The 15,381-nt window shown below is 33.3% G+C and overlaps 1 protein-coding gene across 1 annotated transcript in view; it reads right to left on the reverse strand.

The window, feature by feature from the left end:
* Nucleotides 1-15,381, reverse strand: part of DIAPH2 (diaphanous related formin 2) — a 184,169-nt gene that overhangs the window by 67,938 nt on the left and 100,850 nt on the right. The window contains exon 25 of the mRNA XM_084294179.1: nucleotides 4,995-5,158. Coding sequence (XP_084150305.1) covers nucleotides 4,995-5,158 — 164 coding nt within the window. The remainder of the gene's footprint in view (nucleotides 1-4,994; nucleotides 5,159-15,381) is intronic.

Consider the following 15,381-nt stretch of genomic DNA (forward strand, 5'->3'; position numbering starts at 1 on the left):
ATGCAGGCACTACTCTGGTTTGAAAACAACGTATTTAATAAGTAAGCATGCTCTACAGAACATCTGGAAATGCTGTATATACTCAGCTTTCTCCGATGGCACCTGAATTCTTAACAGTAGTTATGAATTTTTACAGTAAATTCCACAAATTAAATGAGTTCCAGTGATTTATTGCCTTTTCTTGATTTTTCCTTAAACTTGAAAATTGATTGCTTTTTTATCTTTTTGAAAAACTTTTCATAGCCATCAAAATGTTGCAGAAAATCTTAATTCTTTAAAATAATTTTCCTTATAGAAAATAAAATGATTGTACTGCAAACTTCTAATGCTTGCTCTAGGCCTTCTTCATGCATATGGAAAAATTAAATCCTTAAACAAGAATCTTTATGCCACTGAAGTCTACAAGGTTCTGCTCTGGATAAAATAAGTCAGGAAATTCTCAAAAGACCTAATTACAATTACTACAACTAGTGTATATATCTGAACAAGTCAATTTGACTAAAGCACAAATTATACTAAGGAAAGAAAGCTTTTCCTTAAGCTATACACGTCTCAGATCTCACTTTTTTATACTGAAGACTTTAATATTTAATATTTAAAGAGGCTTAGAAGATAATACAGATAAAAACTTTTTAAAACCCTAGCACCACACAGATAATTAACTATTCAGACCAACATATGCAGCATTAAAACAGTATCTTAGTAGACTACTGCCTGCTTCCAAAAATTATAAAGTGGCACAAGAAATTAGCTCCACTTCTCTAGAAACTTGGAAAGATTATTTGTTGTCTGTCTTTTCTGTTTGGAATTCAAGTCTAATATTCCAAACCAGAATATAAAACTTGATAGGTCTGTCTTAGTAAACTGAATCTATTCACAGAGATTTAGTCTTTAGGATAATCTCCCACCCTAAAAAAAAAAAAAAACAAAAAACAAAAAAAACATTTTATTGCAGTTTTTTAGTATTAAGTAAAACAAACATCATACAAATATCCTAAGAAGAGGCGACCACACATAGGTGTTTAGAAAAAGCAGAATAGCTAGTGGATTCTGATCTCTGCAAGCAGGTACATGTGTAACTCAAGTTTCCAAACTCTGTGATTACTTTCCCTTAAGACAGAAGGCACTTTACATCAATTAGGTAATAAGACAATTATGTTTTGCAATGACTGCATTTACAGCACAAGATGAAGGTGTTGTGGAGGTATTATTCAAACATAATAACCTTGTAACAAGGATTGTGAAAATGTACATGTGAGGTTATTGAGATCCTCATTGACAAGGAAGTACACGACTATGTAGTGCCTACCAGAAAGATGCTGTTTTCTTGCTTTGTGAATAGCTAATAGTTGTGTCTGAATTTTAAGAAGGAAAAGTCCAGTAAAAGTAATTTAGTACATAAGTGAAATACTAAAGGCAGATTACAGTGGAAAAAATGAACAGTAGTTGCAGTCTACTGAAAATACTCAACTACTTGCTCAAAGTAAATCCTTTTTCTGCTAGATTTGATGTTCAAGGAGTATTTTATCTGTACCAAACACTCTGATAATATCCTCTTCCCCTCCAATAAAATTAAAAAAGGAAAAAAGAAAAAACAAACAAAAATGTCAAGACAAGTTTGCTGTCTGCTTTCGGTACTGTCTAGTAATCAGAACACAGGTATTCCTGCACTCATACATAAAGAAAGTAAAGCATATTCTGGCAAATAAAACCCAGATAATATCTCATGGTAAAAATTATCTGGGTAGTTTATAGAATTTACACCTCTTTTCCATATCCACAGAGGAGTATTTGCAGAAGACATGTATACAGCATTAACAAGACGATTATGTGCATGTTGGGAATAATAATTAACAGTAGCTTGCTAGTAGTTTTCAACACCTTCATTACTCTGATTGCTACAGTTATTTCAGTGATTAAAAATAATGTTTGAAATGTCCTAATTTTTAACAGTTTTCTAAAACAGTGAGAATTGGCTATCTGGAGCCTTGCTATAAAGTACAAGTGAACAAAATGCATACAGAAGAGAAATTTATTCTCAATGCAAATTTAAATTATTCAGTGACATAATACACTTCCTTCCTCCCAAGTCATACTTCATTCATCTGCTTTCTGTATTTAATGTGCAAATGTTCAAAGTCACCTGAACATTCCAGATTTAGAAGCATGTGATTGAAGTATTTCACTAAATGTTTCTGAAACAGGACCTAATTTAATTGAGGTAAAGTAGCAAATATTTGAAAAACAAATTAAAAAGCATACATACTTCAAGTCCACATTAACAGTCATCACTGAAGTACAGGTATTAGAGATGCAGTGAAATCCATTCCAGACAGTATTCTCACAAATAATATTTAGGAAAGTCAGTGAAACTTAAAAACTGAACCACCAAAAAATTAACAAATATACAGTTTTCTATAGTATAGACTTACACTACATTACTTAACCCTAAACACAACTGATGTAAAATGCAAAATAAATCCTAGAAAGCTGCTTTGAAGAAAAACAAAGTTACTGGTGGACAATTGGTTGGATGAGAGGCAGCAGTATGCCTTTGGAGCAAAGAAGTTTGAATGAACAGTCAACTTTTTTAATAGTACAGTAACAGGTTGAAGGAGGCAATTCTTCCACTTTACCACTCCTTGAAAAAACACATCTGGAGGAGTTCTGTGCCCAGAATGAGTTCCAATGAATATTGGAGCATGTCCAGTAGTTGATAACCAAACGGTCATGAGGTTGGAGCATATGACAAGCAGAAGCTGAGAACTGAATTTGTTCTGCTGTAAGTAGAGAAGGCTCTCAGACGACCTAATTGCTATCTACACAACATAATGGGATGGTATACAGAAGACGGATCTAGATTCTTCTCAGAGGTGCAAAGCAAGTGAACAAGAGACAATAAATACAGTCTCTCATGTTATAACTTTCTTCCTATTCTGCCACCACAAGTGTGATTACTGTGGAAAACAGAGAGGTCATGAAATCTCCATTCCTGAATAAAAATGTAACTGAACAAGGCCCTGTGCTACCTGCTGGAACTTGACCTTACTTTGGATTATACAGGTGGACTAAATAATCTCTGAAGGTCTAATCAACATAGCCACATGAATTTAGACATAACACAGCCAACAACATAGTGTTGATATTGTAAATATGACATAACAATTAAACACTCATAAAATAACCTGATTTGTGTCTTTGCAAACTGTGGAATTTATATCAGCAGAAGATTCATTGCATTCATACGTTTGAAATTTTGGCACCCCAAGCCTTGTAGTAATTCCTGCCACTGGGATTAATCCTAGGTTTTTATTGTGTTTTCTCTTTGTTCTTTAAATTACCAAAATATTAGACATATATAAAGTCTTAACTATTATTATAATATATATTATAGCCATTATATTAAAGGACAGAATAATCACTCTATTTTATAAAATACGACATTTTATATAGAAAATATATAACTATTATACCTTGACATGAAAAGAGATTTGCCTCCTGGACAAGCATACAGAGAAATCTCAGAGAATTTTCTCCTTAAATAAGTAGCAATGAATTAAAGCCGATCCCACCCTCTCCGCCGTTATTATTCAGTCGTTTCAAATACAATTATAATCAGCAAAGAGCAATAGGCTATTAGCCAGATCTTGAGGTAGTCAACAAAGAAGGAAAATAGACATATTTAAGCAACTGGAAGTATTTTCATTCTAATATGCTTTCTAGAAAACCTGGATGTGTGTTCTCTGGCTCCTATCACCTTCAAAGCTGTTTAAATACATACTTGAGGACAGATTTTTCACCACAGTATTTGGATATTGCTGGTTTGAAGTCTGTTTCAAGTAGTTACAATGAAGTAGACTTCCAAAATTAGATATCCATGTTTGAAAATGTGAGCTTTGGATTTATGAAGAATTAAATGCATTGAAATAGCTTATGACAACTATGCCTGTTTTTGACACATCTTCGTGCAGATGTGTTGGCATACTTACTAATTATAAAAAGATTTGCAATTTGCTTACAGTAAAAAAAAGAATAATTACTGCCAAATTAAAATGAACAGTTAGATATATTGTAATAAAAGTTTACTAATACAGTAAACTTAGCACTAAAATTACGTTTTGAAGTGGTTATTCATCCATCACACCAAAACCGAAATTCCTATGATTATGTGATGAATTAAGACAGATACTGGCAATAGAGAGATCTCAGAGCTACAGCTGCATGGTAAACAGTGGTATTTCCAAGCGATGTTAATATACTCTAGAGACATAATGTGACACTCCAGGCATCTGTTTTCCTTGTGCACCTCCTATGGTGCTGCTGATTATGGCTTCCAGACAGCCACTAGGAAAGATGACATTAAAGCCATTTAAATAACTTAGGTGTTGAATAAAATTCTTAAATTCCAGCATAAAGAAGCCAAACGCTGACAGCAACCATACCAGCTGACTAGAAATAGTTATATGAACATTTAAGTTAGTATCAGGAATTCTGTCAGAAATAGAGAGCTTATTATGGAAGTGTAAGCTTTAGCATCACAGCATCATTAAGACATCAGTCAGATTCCCACACAATGTGAATATAGGTACATCCATTCTGGTTTTTGTTCCATTATTCACTGAGTTTTTGTTGTTGTTGTTGTTTTTTGTTTTTGTTTTTGTGTGTGTGTGTGTTTTCTGTTTTTGTTGTTTGAGGCTTTGTGTGTGAGGGGGGGTGGTAGGGTGTTGGTTTTTTTTTTTTTTTTTTTTTTTTTTTTTACACTTTTTCTAATTATCCATTTCTTGGTCACATTGAGAGTTGGATTTGCAAGTTAAAGAATTATAATTATCAGTGACCAAAATCAAATTAATTCTGGCCACATGCAACTGATTCCCTGCCACAGCATAAAACAAAAAGTTAACTAAAACTCAAGGAAGAAAGAAGAGGAAGGAATTAAACTTGAGAGAACCCAAAGGAAAAGTAAGAACATATGATGTTTTGCAGACATTACTTACCAAAAACAGAGTTCTGAAGTTGCTCAGATCGCCAAAGAATTCTTCTATGCTTACTGCTTTGGGATCAAAGCTAAAGTATTCTCCCAAATTTTCATACAATTTAGTCATGTTGTTGTGCATGTTGGATAGTTTTTCATACTGTTCTCGCGCACTCTCAGCGAAGCTGTAAGGTTTTGTTAAGGAAAATAATTCATGTGTAATTAAATCTACCAGCAAAATATAAACAAGAAAAAAACTTCAGTACTAAGTTTGTAGAATCGGAAAATCTGCTAGTATTGTCTTGCTGTCAAGTGGGACATATTTTATGTGATCATAGTTCAAAAGCACTTATGCCCCCTTGTATGTTTAATACAGGTAATACAGCTACATAATTTACCTGGAATACTGTGTTCAACTCTGGGCCTACAGGAAAGCTAGGGAGGTTCTCTTTATCAGGGAGTGCAGTGACAGGGCAAGGAGTAATGGCTTTAAATTAAAAGAGGGGAGGTTTAAATTAGATATAAGGAGGAAATTCTTTACTACGAGGGTGGTAAGGCACTGGAACAGGTTGTCCAGAAGAGGTTGTAGATACCCCATCCCTGGAAGTGTTTAAGGCCAGGCTTTGAGCAACCTGGTGTAGTGAAAGGTGTCTTCACCTGTGGCAGGGTGGTTGGAGTTAGATGATCTTTAATGTCCCTTCTAATACAAACCATTCTGTGATTCTATGTTAATTTGGTCACAGCTTATGAATACACAAAGATGACAGCTATACAAGATGCTGAGGGGTAAATATTCTCTGTTTTTCAAGTTGGTTTACAAATAAATTCTCAAAAACTCATGAGTTCTAAGCTAGCAAGAAAGAGCAAATAACAGGGCAGGTAAAAAACAAACAAACAAAATTATTCTCTAAAGAATGTCCAGACATTTCTCTACTGCAGTGGAAGTAAAAAGCTGGATGATAATTGCCAGCTATTCAAATGCACCACAGAATGAAACCCAAAACACGAGTATCTAACGCAAATGTACACTTTTATGTTAGGTAATATCAACTTTAAATCAATCAGAAATTCTCAACAATATTAAATCAGAGATAGAAAAAAATACCTGAATTCTTTAAGTACTAGTGATCAACAGGTAATGAATTGTTGTACAATTGGAAATGAAACACCAAGGAAGTTGACCAGACTGTTGTCTACATCCATTCTGTTCCATGCTCTTTTACCCTCTCCCACATGTAGTGGTTTTATCGTGCTAGGCAGCTAAACACCACAACTGCTCTCTCATTCCCCCTCCTTAGATGAGAAGGGGAAGAAGTAAAGAATAACTCACGGTTTGAGATAAGGATAATTTAATTAAGGGGAAAATAATAATAATAATTATTATTATTATTGAGGAAAGATTACTAACTAAACAATTTAACTAAAGGGGAAAAAAAGAAAAGGAAAAGGGAGGGGGAAAGGGAAAAAAAAAAGTCCTGATGCTGTGCCAGCACTGCTCAGCAGCAGACACAACACTGGTGTGATAACGCTGCTGTTCCAGCTACAAGTGCAGAGCACAGCACTGTTTGGGCTGCTGCAGGGAAAATTAACATCCCAGCCAGACCCAGTACACCACACTGAAAGAAGTACCTATTGCTTTCATTTCCATGAAGTGATATTATTAAAAGGTCACAGTATATTACATGTTGTATTAGTAACTGAAGAGTGTAGAAATGAATCTTAGACTGATTTCCACCCCAGCAGTCATCATTAAAAGTTTGTCTTAATCATTTTAAAAAATGATTTTAAAATGATTATGATTTTAATGATTTTTAATGATGAAAAATGATTTTTAAAAAAGGGGGACTTTTTATTTCTGTATGGAAAATTAGTTTTAGAATAATTTATTCATAAACAAAGAAATAGTACAAGCTGTAAAGGAAAATATGACTTGGCTTTAAAGCTAGTAAAGTTTCTGTCTGCTGTTTTGTTGTGATTGTTCATATCTGCAAAGATATAAAGTCACAAAGCACTGTAAAAAAAACAGATCGTACATTATTAAACTAGTTCTATGGATCATGAATTGTAGTTGATTAACAGGTTGAACTGGATGTATCAAAACCTAAGAACAAGAAGATATGAATTTTTCCCTGACCCACAGAAACCATGCAGCCTGACTCCCTGTGGCTTTTATCTGTAATGACTGTCTTCCGTGCAGATTCCCTGATACTTAATATAGCAATGCTCATGACTCAAAGTTTCCCCATACTTGTGTCTCTACTCTGAGACTCTGCCTAGTTATCACATTACTAAATAAAAAATATCTGAGATCCCTAACTCTCTGCAAAAACAACAAATGACCCAGAAACTAATTATGGGAACGAGACAAAGACTTGATATAAACAACTTATTTTTGAGCTTAGACTGAGCCCCAGTACAATTCTTCTGAAATCTGCCAATAAATTGCATAGCGGACAAAAGAGAAGAAATATAGGTAAATATTCTCTTCCTGACATGTGCTCCTTGGTGTTTGGATGCTCTTGAGCACTTATAAGGCTATGTCATTTCATAAGTTATGTGCAAGAATGTCAAAGCTGAAAATACATTTTATTGGCAGGATGATTAATACTTTGTTTGAATTTTTCTGCTCTAATTTCAGGTCATCTAAAGTCATTTAAAAATTGGTTCTTCAAAGTATGATGGAAAAGTTTTTATATAATATAAATTTCTCTCCTAGGAGAAATATTTTCCAAGTAATTCCCTCTTCTTCATGAAAGTCTCAGTATCATAAAAAGAAAGTTTTATTCTTTTGCTAGCTTTGCATGTTCATTTAGGATGGCAAAAAAATGAAAACACTGTGATGGACATTAATAAATATCTTTTTTTTTGAAACAGTATCTACCTATATAGTTTCATACCAGGGCAAAGACAAGAGTAATAACTATATTTTCATTTTAGTTCATGAATTTTAACATGCCTGGTTATAATTACAAGCGCAGAGCACTGAATCCCTCATCTTAACACAAGACAAACCTGGTATAGTTCAGTGTTTGACGACATTTAGCCGTATAAAAGGAAATGAAAATTTAATGGCAAGAATATATTAAATAGGTAATAACGTCACATTACTGAATTATTGAGCAGAGTCTAAAAATCTCTTAGAAAAACACCAACCGCCTTACAGTCAGCAGACTACTGTCTTGGACAGCCCACCAAAACTTTTTCCATTATCATCATGATGGATCATCATTTGATACTGAGAAACAGAAATACAGAGATAACACAATTATTCAAATTACATACAAGGTTTCTTTCAAAAAAGCTCAAAATATAAAACTGAATCAATTAAAGGTTGCACATGCAACATCAGAAATAACAATAACCACCACAATGAAAAAACCAAACAATATTTCTACTGAAACTAGAATATATTTAAGAGGAACACTGTATAAATATACACTATAGTTTCAACAGTAATATTTTTCATTCAGTAAGTTCCAAACTGCAAATAAGAAATACCATTAATAGATGACTTGTAAGAGAAAGGAAAGTCAGCAATGTCAGATTAATATGACGAGCAAAGAAAATGGACTATTTTAACTGTGCTTAATGTTAAAGAAAATAAGTCAGTGCTTTAGAGACAATAGTTTCAAAGATCATATCCAAAGTCATGTTAAGAAAATTATTTTTAGTCACACAATATGCTTCTTACAATCTTCGTATTTATAAAATAATAGCAATTTGAAACATCATTTTGAAATATGCAGTAATTCCAGAGGGGAATTACTGCCCACCACTTGGGCAATTCTGTACACATAAGCCTTAGTAAAGTTTTGAAATACTTATTTCAGTGGTTACTAGGTAAAAGAAAGTTTATGCTCTTTAATAAAATTCCACTTCTTATTTCAACAGTATTGTAGATGGCAACTACAAAAAACAACTGAGATTTTCTAAGCATCAAGTCAGAATTTTTGAAACTGTTAATTTTAAAATTTATGAGGGAATTCCAGATGTCATGACCTCTTTCACCTGTTTCAACACTTGACCCTGCATTTAAATATAAAAAGTAAAAAAATCACTGTTCTAGTAACTGATACTAATACATAGTTTTATCATATAATCCAGTAAAATTCTCTGTATGTCATATCTGTAGAGAATTTTAAAGAAATTAGACTCCCTATTTACTTGTGCTGACAAATTTTAGTTATCAACGCATTCTACTTTTTCTAGTCTTTCTGTTAATAGAGAAAGGCTGCAAAACATTCAAACTTCTGTTTTTCCTCCACAAAATGTTTTTGTTTGCTTTTGCATTGCTGCAGACTTGAGTTTCCACCCAGTTCTTATGGATAAGTCACTACACCAATGATCTTCACATTTTGAAATAGGACCACATGCCTATGTCACTTTGCCACTAGGCTTCCTCATTATGTCAGAGAGAAAGAATCTCCAATTGCTGTTGATACTAGATTTGAATTATGTTTCAATATATAGGAATGGTATCATGGTACTTCCAAGCTTTTGTTTGGTTTATTTCAAGTAAACAGATGATAAAAAAAATATCAGAGTAATGAAGGTTAAAAACCTTAGATCTGCTGGATCGTTAGTTATCACTATCATTCACTATCCATATATCAATCATTATTTTTCTGTTAGTTACTCAAAAATTCCTCAGCACTCCATTTACTATTCTGAAAATTGTTCATTTCCATCACAGTGTTCTGTATCTCAGATAACAAAGTTTAATTAAACTGGCTTATTAAAATTTCCATTACAAATTACATGTTTGAATGTTTCTCTGTGCTGTCCTGAAATGAACTATGGAATTAAGTGTCTACAGTACTTAAAGTAGAAGGGAATGCAGCTGCATGACATGGCACCTTATCATTCTGAAGATACACATACATTCCACAACTCTTCAAAAGGACAAATACAGCTGCAATATTTGGGGAAATAAGTACAGTTAAGTATTGATAAAATTACAACTTAGGTATTAAACCAACACAGAGTATGTAAATGTTACCAGTATAAAACTAGTTTATTATCTCTACTGCAAATTCTTTTATTTTGGAAAAACAGAAGTTGGTTTTATAATTTTAACTGTCATTAACTTACTGTCAGTCAGCTCAGTGCACAACATGTTGCTGCCAACACCAGTGAAAATTAATAAACCAGCCGAAAAACTGCCAATTTAAAGAACTTAAAAGTGAATCTGTTGGAGCCCCAAATGAAATAATAGGGGGAGAACTAATTAGGCAGAAAGAACTGTATAAATAACCATACAACAGCTGAATTCTGTTTGTACGCCTTCATGATGCATTAGATAAACCATATAAGTGGTATTAAAAAAACGTTTATGACACACCTCATCATAAACGTTGCATTTTACTAATATGAATGTGTGGATCAGCGTACCTGCTTGAAAATTCACCTTATTCATAGGTGGCACTTGTCATCCTTGGCAGTAGGAAATTAGCAACAAAAGGATATTAAGTGTATTGTAGATCAGACAAGATGAGGAAATGATTTGAACAATGCGCTTCCACAGAGGGGTCTGTGTTCATACCTAATAGTACTTCAATGAACTTAATTTATTTGGCCTTCCATATCTTCTGAATCAGGTGCTGACTTGCAGCCAAACTGAGCTTAAACGAGTGACTGAGCACTGACAGATAGCCCGGAGAGGTTATGGAATCTCCCTCCCTGGAAAAAGCCATATGAACATGGTCTTGTGAAGCCTGCTCTAGTTGGCCCTTCTAGAGCAGAGAGGTTGGACCTGATGACCTCCAGAGGTCCCTTCCCATCTCAGCCACTCTATAATTCAGTAAAATCCAGATGTATAAACAGAATAACCAACACCTTCCTCATAATTTTGACTTTACACTGTGACACCTCAAAGAATTTTCTTCAGCTAGATACACAATGCAACTTCATGCCATTCAAAAATCCCAAACTTAACAAGAAGTTTTATGCACTGTATTTAACTCACTAGAGCTTTTACCACTCCAAGCATGCCAGAACGAAATCGAACTATGAAGACTGCTGAAGAAAGACATGAAACACTAAGAACATACCAGTTGCCAGAAACTTCACTATTAACTATAAACACTCAGTTCTAAAATTACCTCGCCGAATAGTTATTTCAGCAAACTCAAGTCTTGATTAAACTTGTAAACTAGTATTTTGCGAAATGCTGATGATCAGAGTAACTACATTTATTAAAAAATACCGGCAATTCAGTTTTAGTAAGTAAAATGACCAGATACTTGCAATGCCTGCTTTGTGTTTGATTTAGCTTTCTATCTGTACCTAAGCCAAATCATTGTTTGATTTAACACACACAAAAAACACCTACACCTGTGCTTCAGAAACCATCTGTGAAAACAATGTAATCTCTTGACATCCTTACTTGAAATTAAAGCCTTAAGTATACTGCTTGCGAGTCTACATAGCCATACACTACTCACAGTAGAACACTTCCCCCTGCCCCAGGGATACACCTATCTACTACTATTAGAGAAATACACTTGAACAAGTGTATTTATGACTTTTAATGACTTCGAAATAACTACCAGTTAGTGTCAAAATGTACCGAAAATATTTCAAGTACACATTCTGCATTCCATTGTTTCAAGCTACGGTATCATTTCAGAGCAGGACTCCGGATTATGGAAAAGCCAAAGAAGGCTAAAAATATATTTTACATTGCTACAAGAGAAACTTTTATACAATATTGTCATCATCTTTAATAAAGGGTGTATCACTGCTCGCAGTTTCTAATCTCTAAACTCATCCATAATAGAGCATTCTTTGAATTGAACTGCAGAAACAAACAAACAGAACTTATTAGCTGAAGACAAATTCAGCTTTAACAACAGTCATTTACAGAGAGCTTTATTTTCACCTGCTATCAGTAAGTAAACAGATACTAACAATTTTATCATTCACACTACATACATAATGCATCTCTCTGACTACAGAGAAGATGACTTCTGGAACATACACAGATAATAATGAATCACAATTATATACCCAATCTTTTATTCCCATAGAAAGCCTATCTTTTCTGGTAGAAAAAAAAATACGGCAGAAATCTTCATTACAATACACTTTATATACACAAATTAGAACCCAAAGAAATCAAGACCCAAACAAAGAAAAACAGTTTACCCATTTATATAAAATCACATCCTTTTGAAGAATTTAAAGATTCACTAATAAAATACCCATTAAAAGCTCAGTGTAGCAATTTGTTTCTCGAAACAGGGCAAATTAATTCATCATTTGACAGAGTAGCCTGGGGAAGTGTTGTTGCTCCTCAGTTACACATCTAAGGGTTCTGTGCCTCTCCCTGACCTCAATTACAACTGCATTCAGTGTGTACAGACACTATTTAAGTGTTTGTGTCCATGGAAGTGAAGCACAAAGATCATAATGATCTTTGATAAAAATGCTAGCTGTAGCCTACTCACTCTCCCTAAATTACAGACTCACTCCAAAGTGATGTTTATCAACGAGGCCTTTCTGACTTGGCCCTAAATAGCCATAAAACTTTCATCTTCATAAACATGAGAAAATATCAATGCTTTCTAACTCCTAGCTCTAAGCATTTATATCAATTTCGAATTTTCATCAATTCAAGCTTCTCAATAATAACAAGACTCTTTCCATTGACTACACGTATACCACTTTAATATGCACAAATGAAAGCTTCTATCAACAGAATTTCAATAGTGCTTTTTTATTTATTTATACTCCTGTTAATCAGGAAGCAGAGATCAGTGCCCACTTCTCTAAAAGTTCCATAGGAACTCTCTAGGCAAAAACTGATAAAAGTGTATTTACAAAACATTCAGTACAAGGAGCAAAGCTCCACGAGCTGTTTCTTAAATTGGTTTATATTAGAAAAGCCTGCTCAAATACTTGCTACAAAAGTAGCAATACTAATTTTTTTAGCAATACTGCTACAAAAGCTGATATAGGAGCTTTCTCTAGTAGCATGAACAAGTAAACTTTAAAAAGTAAGTAAGAATAATTGGCTATTCAAACAGTGTGTTCTTCATGTGTTCTGAAATGGAAGTTGACACCTATTAAAAACAAAAAAAGACTACACCAGATTAAGAATTAAATTTATAGGTAGATGTAGGTTTAGGTTATATATATATAGGTATGTAGGTTATATATACATAGATTATATGTAATTTTTATATATATATATATATGTATAACATCACACACAGTTAATATTGGTTTCATGATCTATGCCCAGAGTTCTTAAATCCTTTTACACCAATAGCACATACTTCAATGATGGCATAAAAAAAGGGTAATTGATGGGAGTCCTAGAATAACAACTGTAAAAAGATAACAGGTCAAACAAATGAAAACTGACATAAAATTACAGCAGAAAAATAAAGAATTTATCCATTTTTTTTTAATCCCAGTTTCATAATGCTTTACAACTTTCTGTTTTTCTCCGCTGTGCTTGTACAAAATTCATAAAACTCTGTTAAGATCCTTCACAGGTCAGATCACATTTTTACCTGAAATCTTATACTAAGATTTCTGAAAATCTTAGTTGCTTCCTATCTACTTTATGCAGATGCTTTTCCAGCATGTTTTACAATGGAAACCGTCTCATTTTTCATCTAATCCTCATTTGTGATATTTTGAGTTAAAAATTATTTGAAACAATATGAAGAGTCATATTCTATAATTTTTTGGAGATCTCTCTCATTTATAGGGGTGCCAAGCAATTAGCTATAACCACTATTTATGCATTAGAAAGCAACACAGAAGACATAATAACCAACAAAATATTGCAAGAGTAATGGATTTCTAGTGCATCTTCCCTGCAGAATAATTATATGAAAATCTGTTTGGAGAAATAAAAACAAGAAAACCAAAAAGAAGCTATTACAAACAAAGTGATACTTCAAAATTTGTTTCTTGTATTATATACAAATTAACTAAATATGAACGTTTCAAATAACACAAAGCATTGACATATGAAGTTTTATCAACCATTAAAAAAATAATTTCAATTAATTAATTAATTAATAATTTCAGCAAAACCACAATAAGGTAGCCATTCCTAGAAACACACTATTAGTTTTGGAACATAAAATGAGATGCCTTGAGCAATAATTACAGCTTTGTGTGCCCTAAATCTTTCAGAGAATCTGCAACCATATTCCGTTTCTCTTTGATCGTGCAGTTTTTCCTCACTTCATCTGGATTTAATTACGAAAAATATGTTTGAGCTGTCAGTTTTACCCTGGTTTAACAAGCTTCAGTCAGTAGATGTGATGGTTACTTCATCAAGATAAAGTTTTTTTGGGGGGGTAAACTGTGGGGAAGGAATTGAGAAGTGACTAAGTCACATATTTCTAGGCTTCCTTTAATGCCGCAATGTCATGAAGCCCTCATTATCTTTTTTTTTTATTTTTTTTTTTCAAATTCTGAAAAAAAAAAAAATCACTCGGTACAATGTTGTAAGACACTAGATGTTTAAAATCAAAGGAATGATTTTAATACTGATGGACAATCTATCTAACAGAAAAGCCACCTGGTAGAAAAATGTTGATTAAGTTTATTCAAATAAATTATTTAGTGCAAAGAACTGTTTTAATGAAGTGTTCAGAAACTGAAGTACAGGGAAAAAAATGACAGTCCAATCTAAAAATGAGTCTGTTTTGCACCAAAGTAGTATTTTGAATACCAGGTGCAAATTTAAAACCATCCTTCAGGTATAATTTGAGTAATACAGTTTATGTCTTGAATTCTCTTTCTTTAATACCACAGCTATGTAACAACCCTTGTAGACCCCTTTTCAGGATTGCAGAAGCACACAGGGCAAAATGTAGTTCCACAAACTGCAAATTTTTTTGTTCAAGGAATTTCATTTTGGTATCTAATGCTGCAGTTAAAGGGACTTACAGTATGCACTCTCCCATTATTTTCACATTTTAAAATAAGCATAAAGCAATTAGAAAATGGATCTCTACAGAATTATCATTTTAGCAGTGCACAATAGTTTTTCTTTTTTTATTAAAAAATTTGTATTAGTAATCTCTACAAATTGATTTAATATAGATTTAAGGACGAAAGCAGTTTCCCTCAGGCAATTATTCATAATCAAGGCAACTTTAAATTTTCCATGTATTTAAGTAGACTTCTGTTCACAGAAGTTTGCTCTTAAAAATCTCGAAAACATCCAGGCTTTTCCTCCAACATAGCTTTTCAAGTCTGCTTAGATTTCTGTTCAAAATTCTTGTCTTACTAGTTGGCCAACATATATGCACTTCAACCTTCACCCTTTTCTTGTATTAAACTCTCTCAATTTTACTCAGTACTAGCTTTGAAGCATAATTCTAGATTTGCGGTCTTTAAAGTGCAGAACAGAATAGAGCTCCCTCATGTGGTCTACCTGT

Source organism: Netta rufina (assembly GCF_964035555.1).
Source record: "Netta rufina genome assembly, chromosome: 12".
NCBI classification, from domain to species: domain Eukaryota; kingdom Metazoa; phylum Chordata; class Aves; order Anseriformes; family Anatidae; genus Netta; species Netta rufina.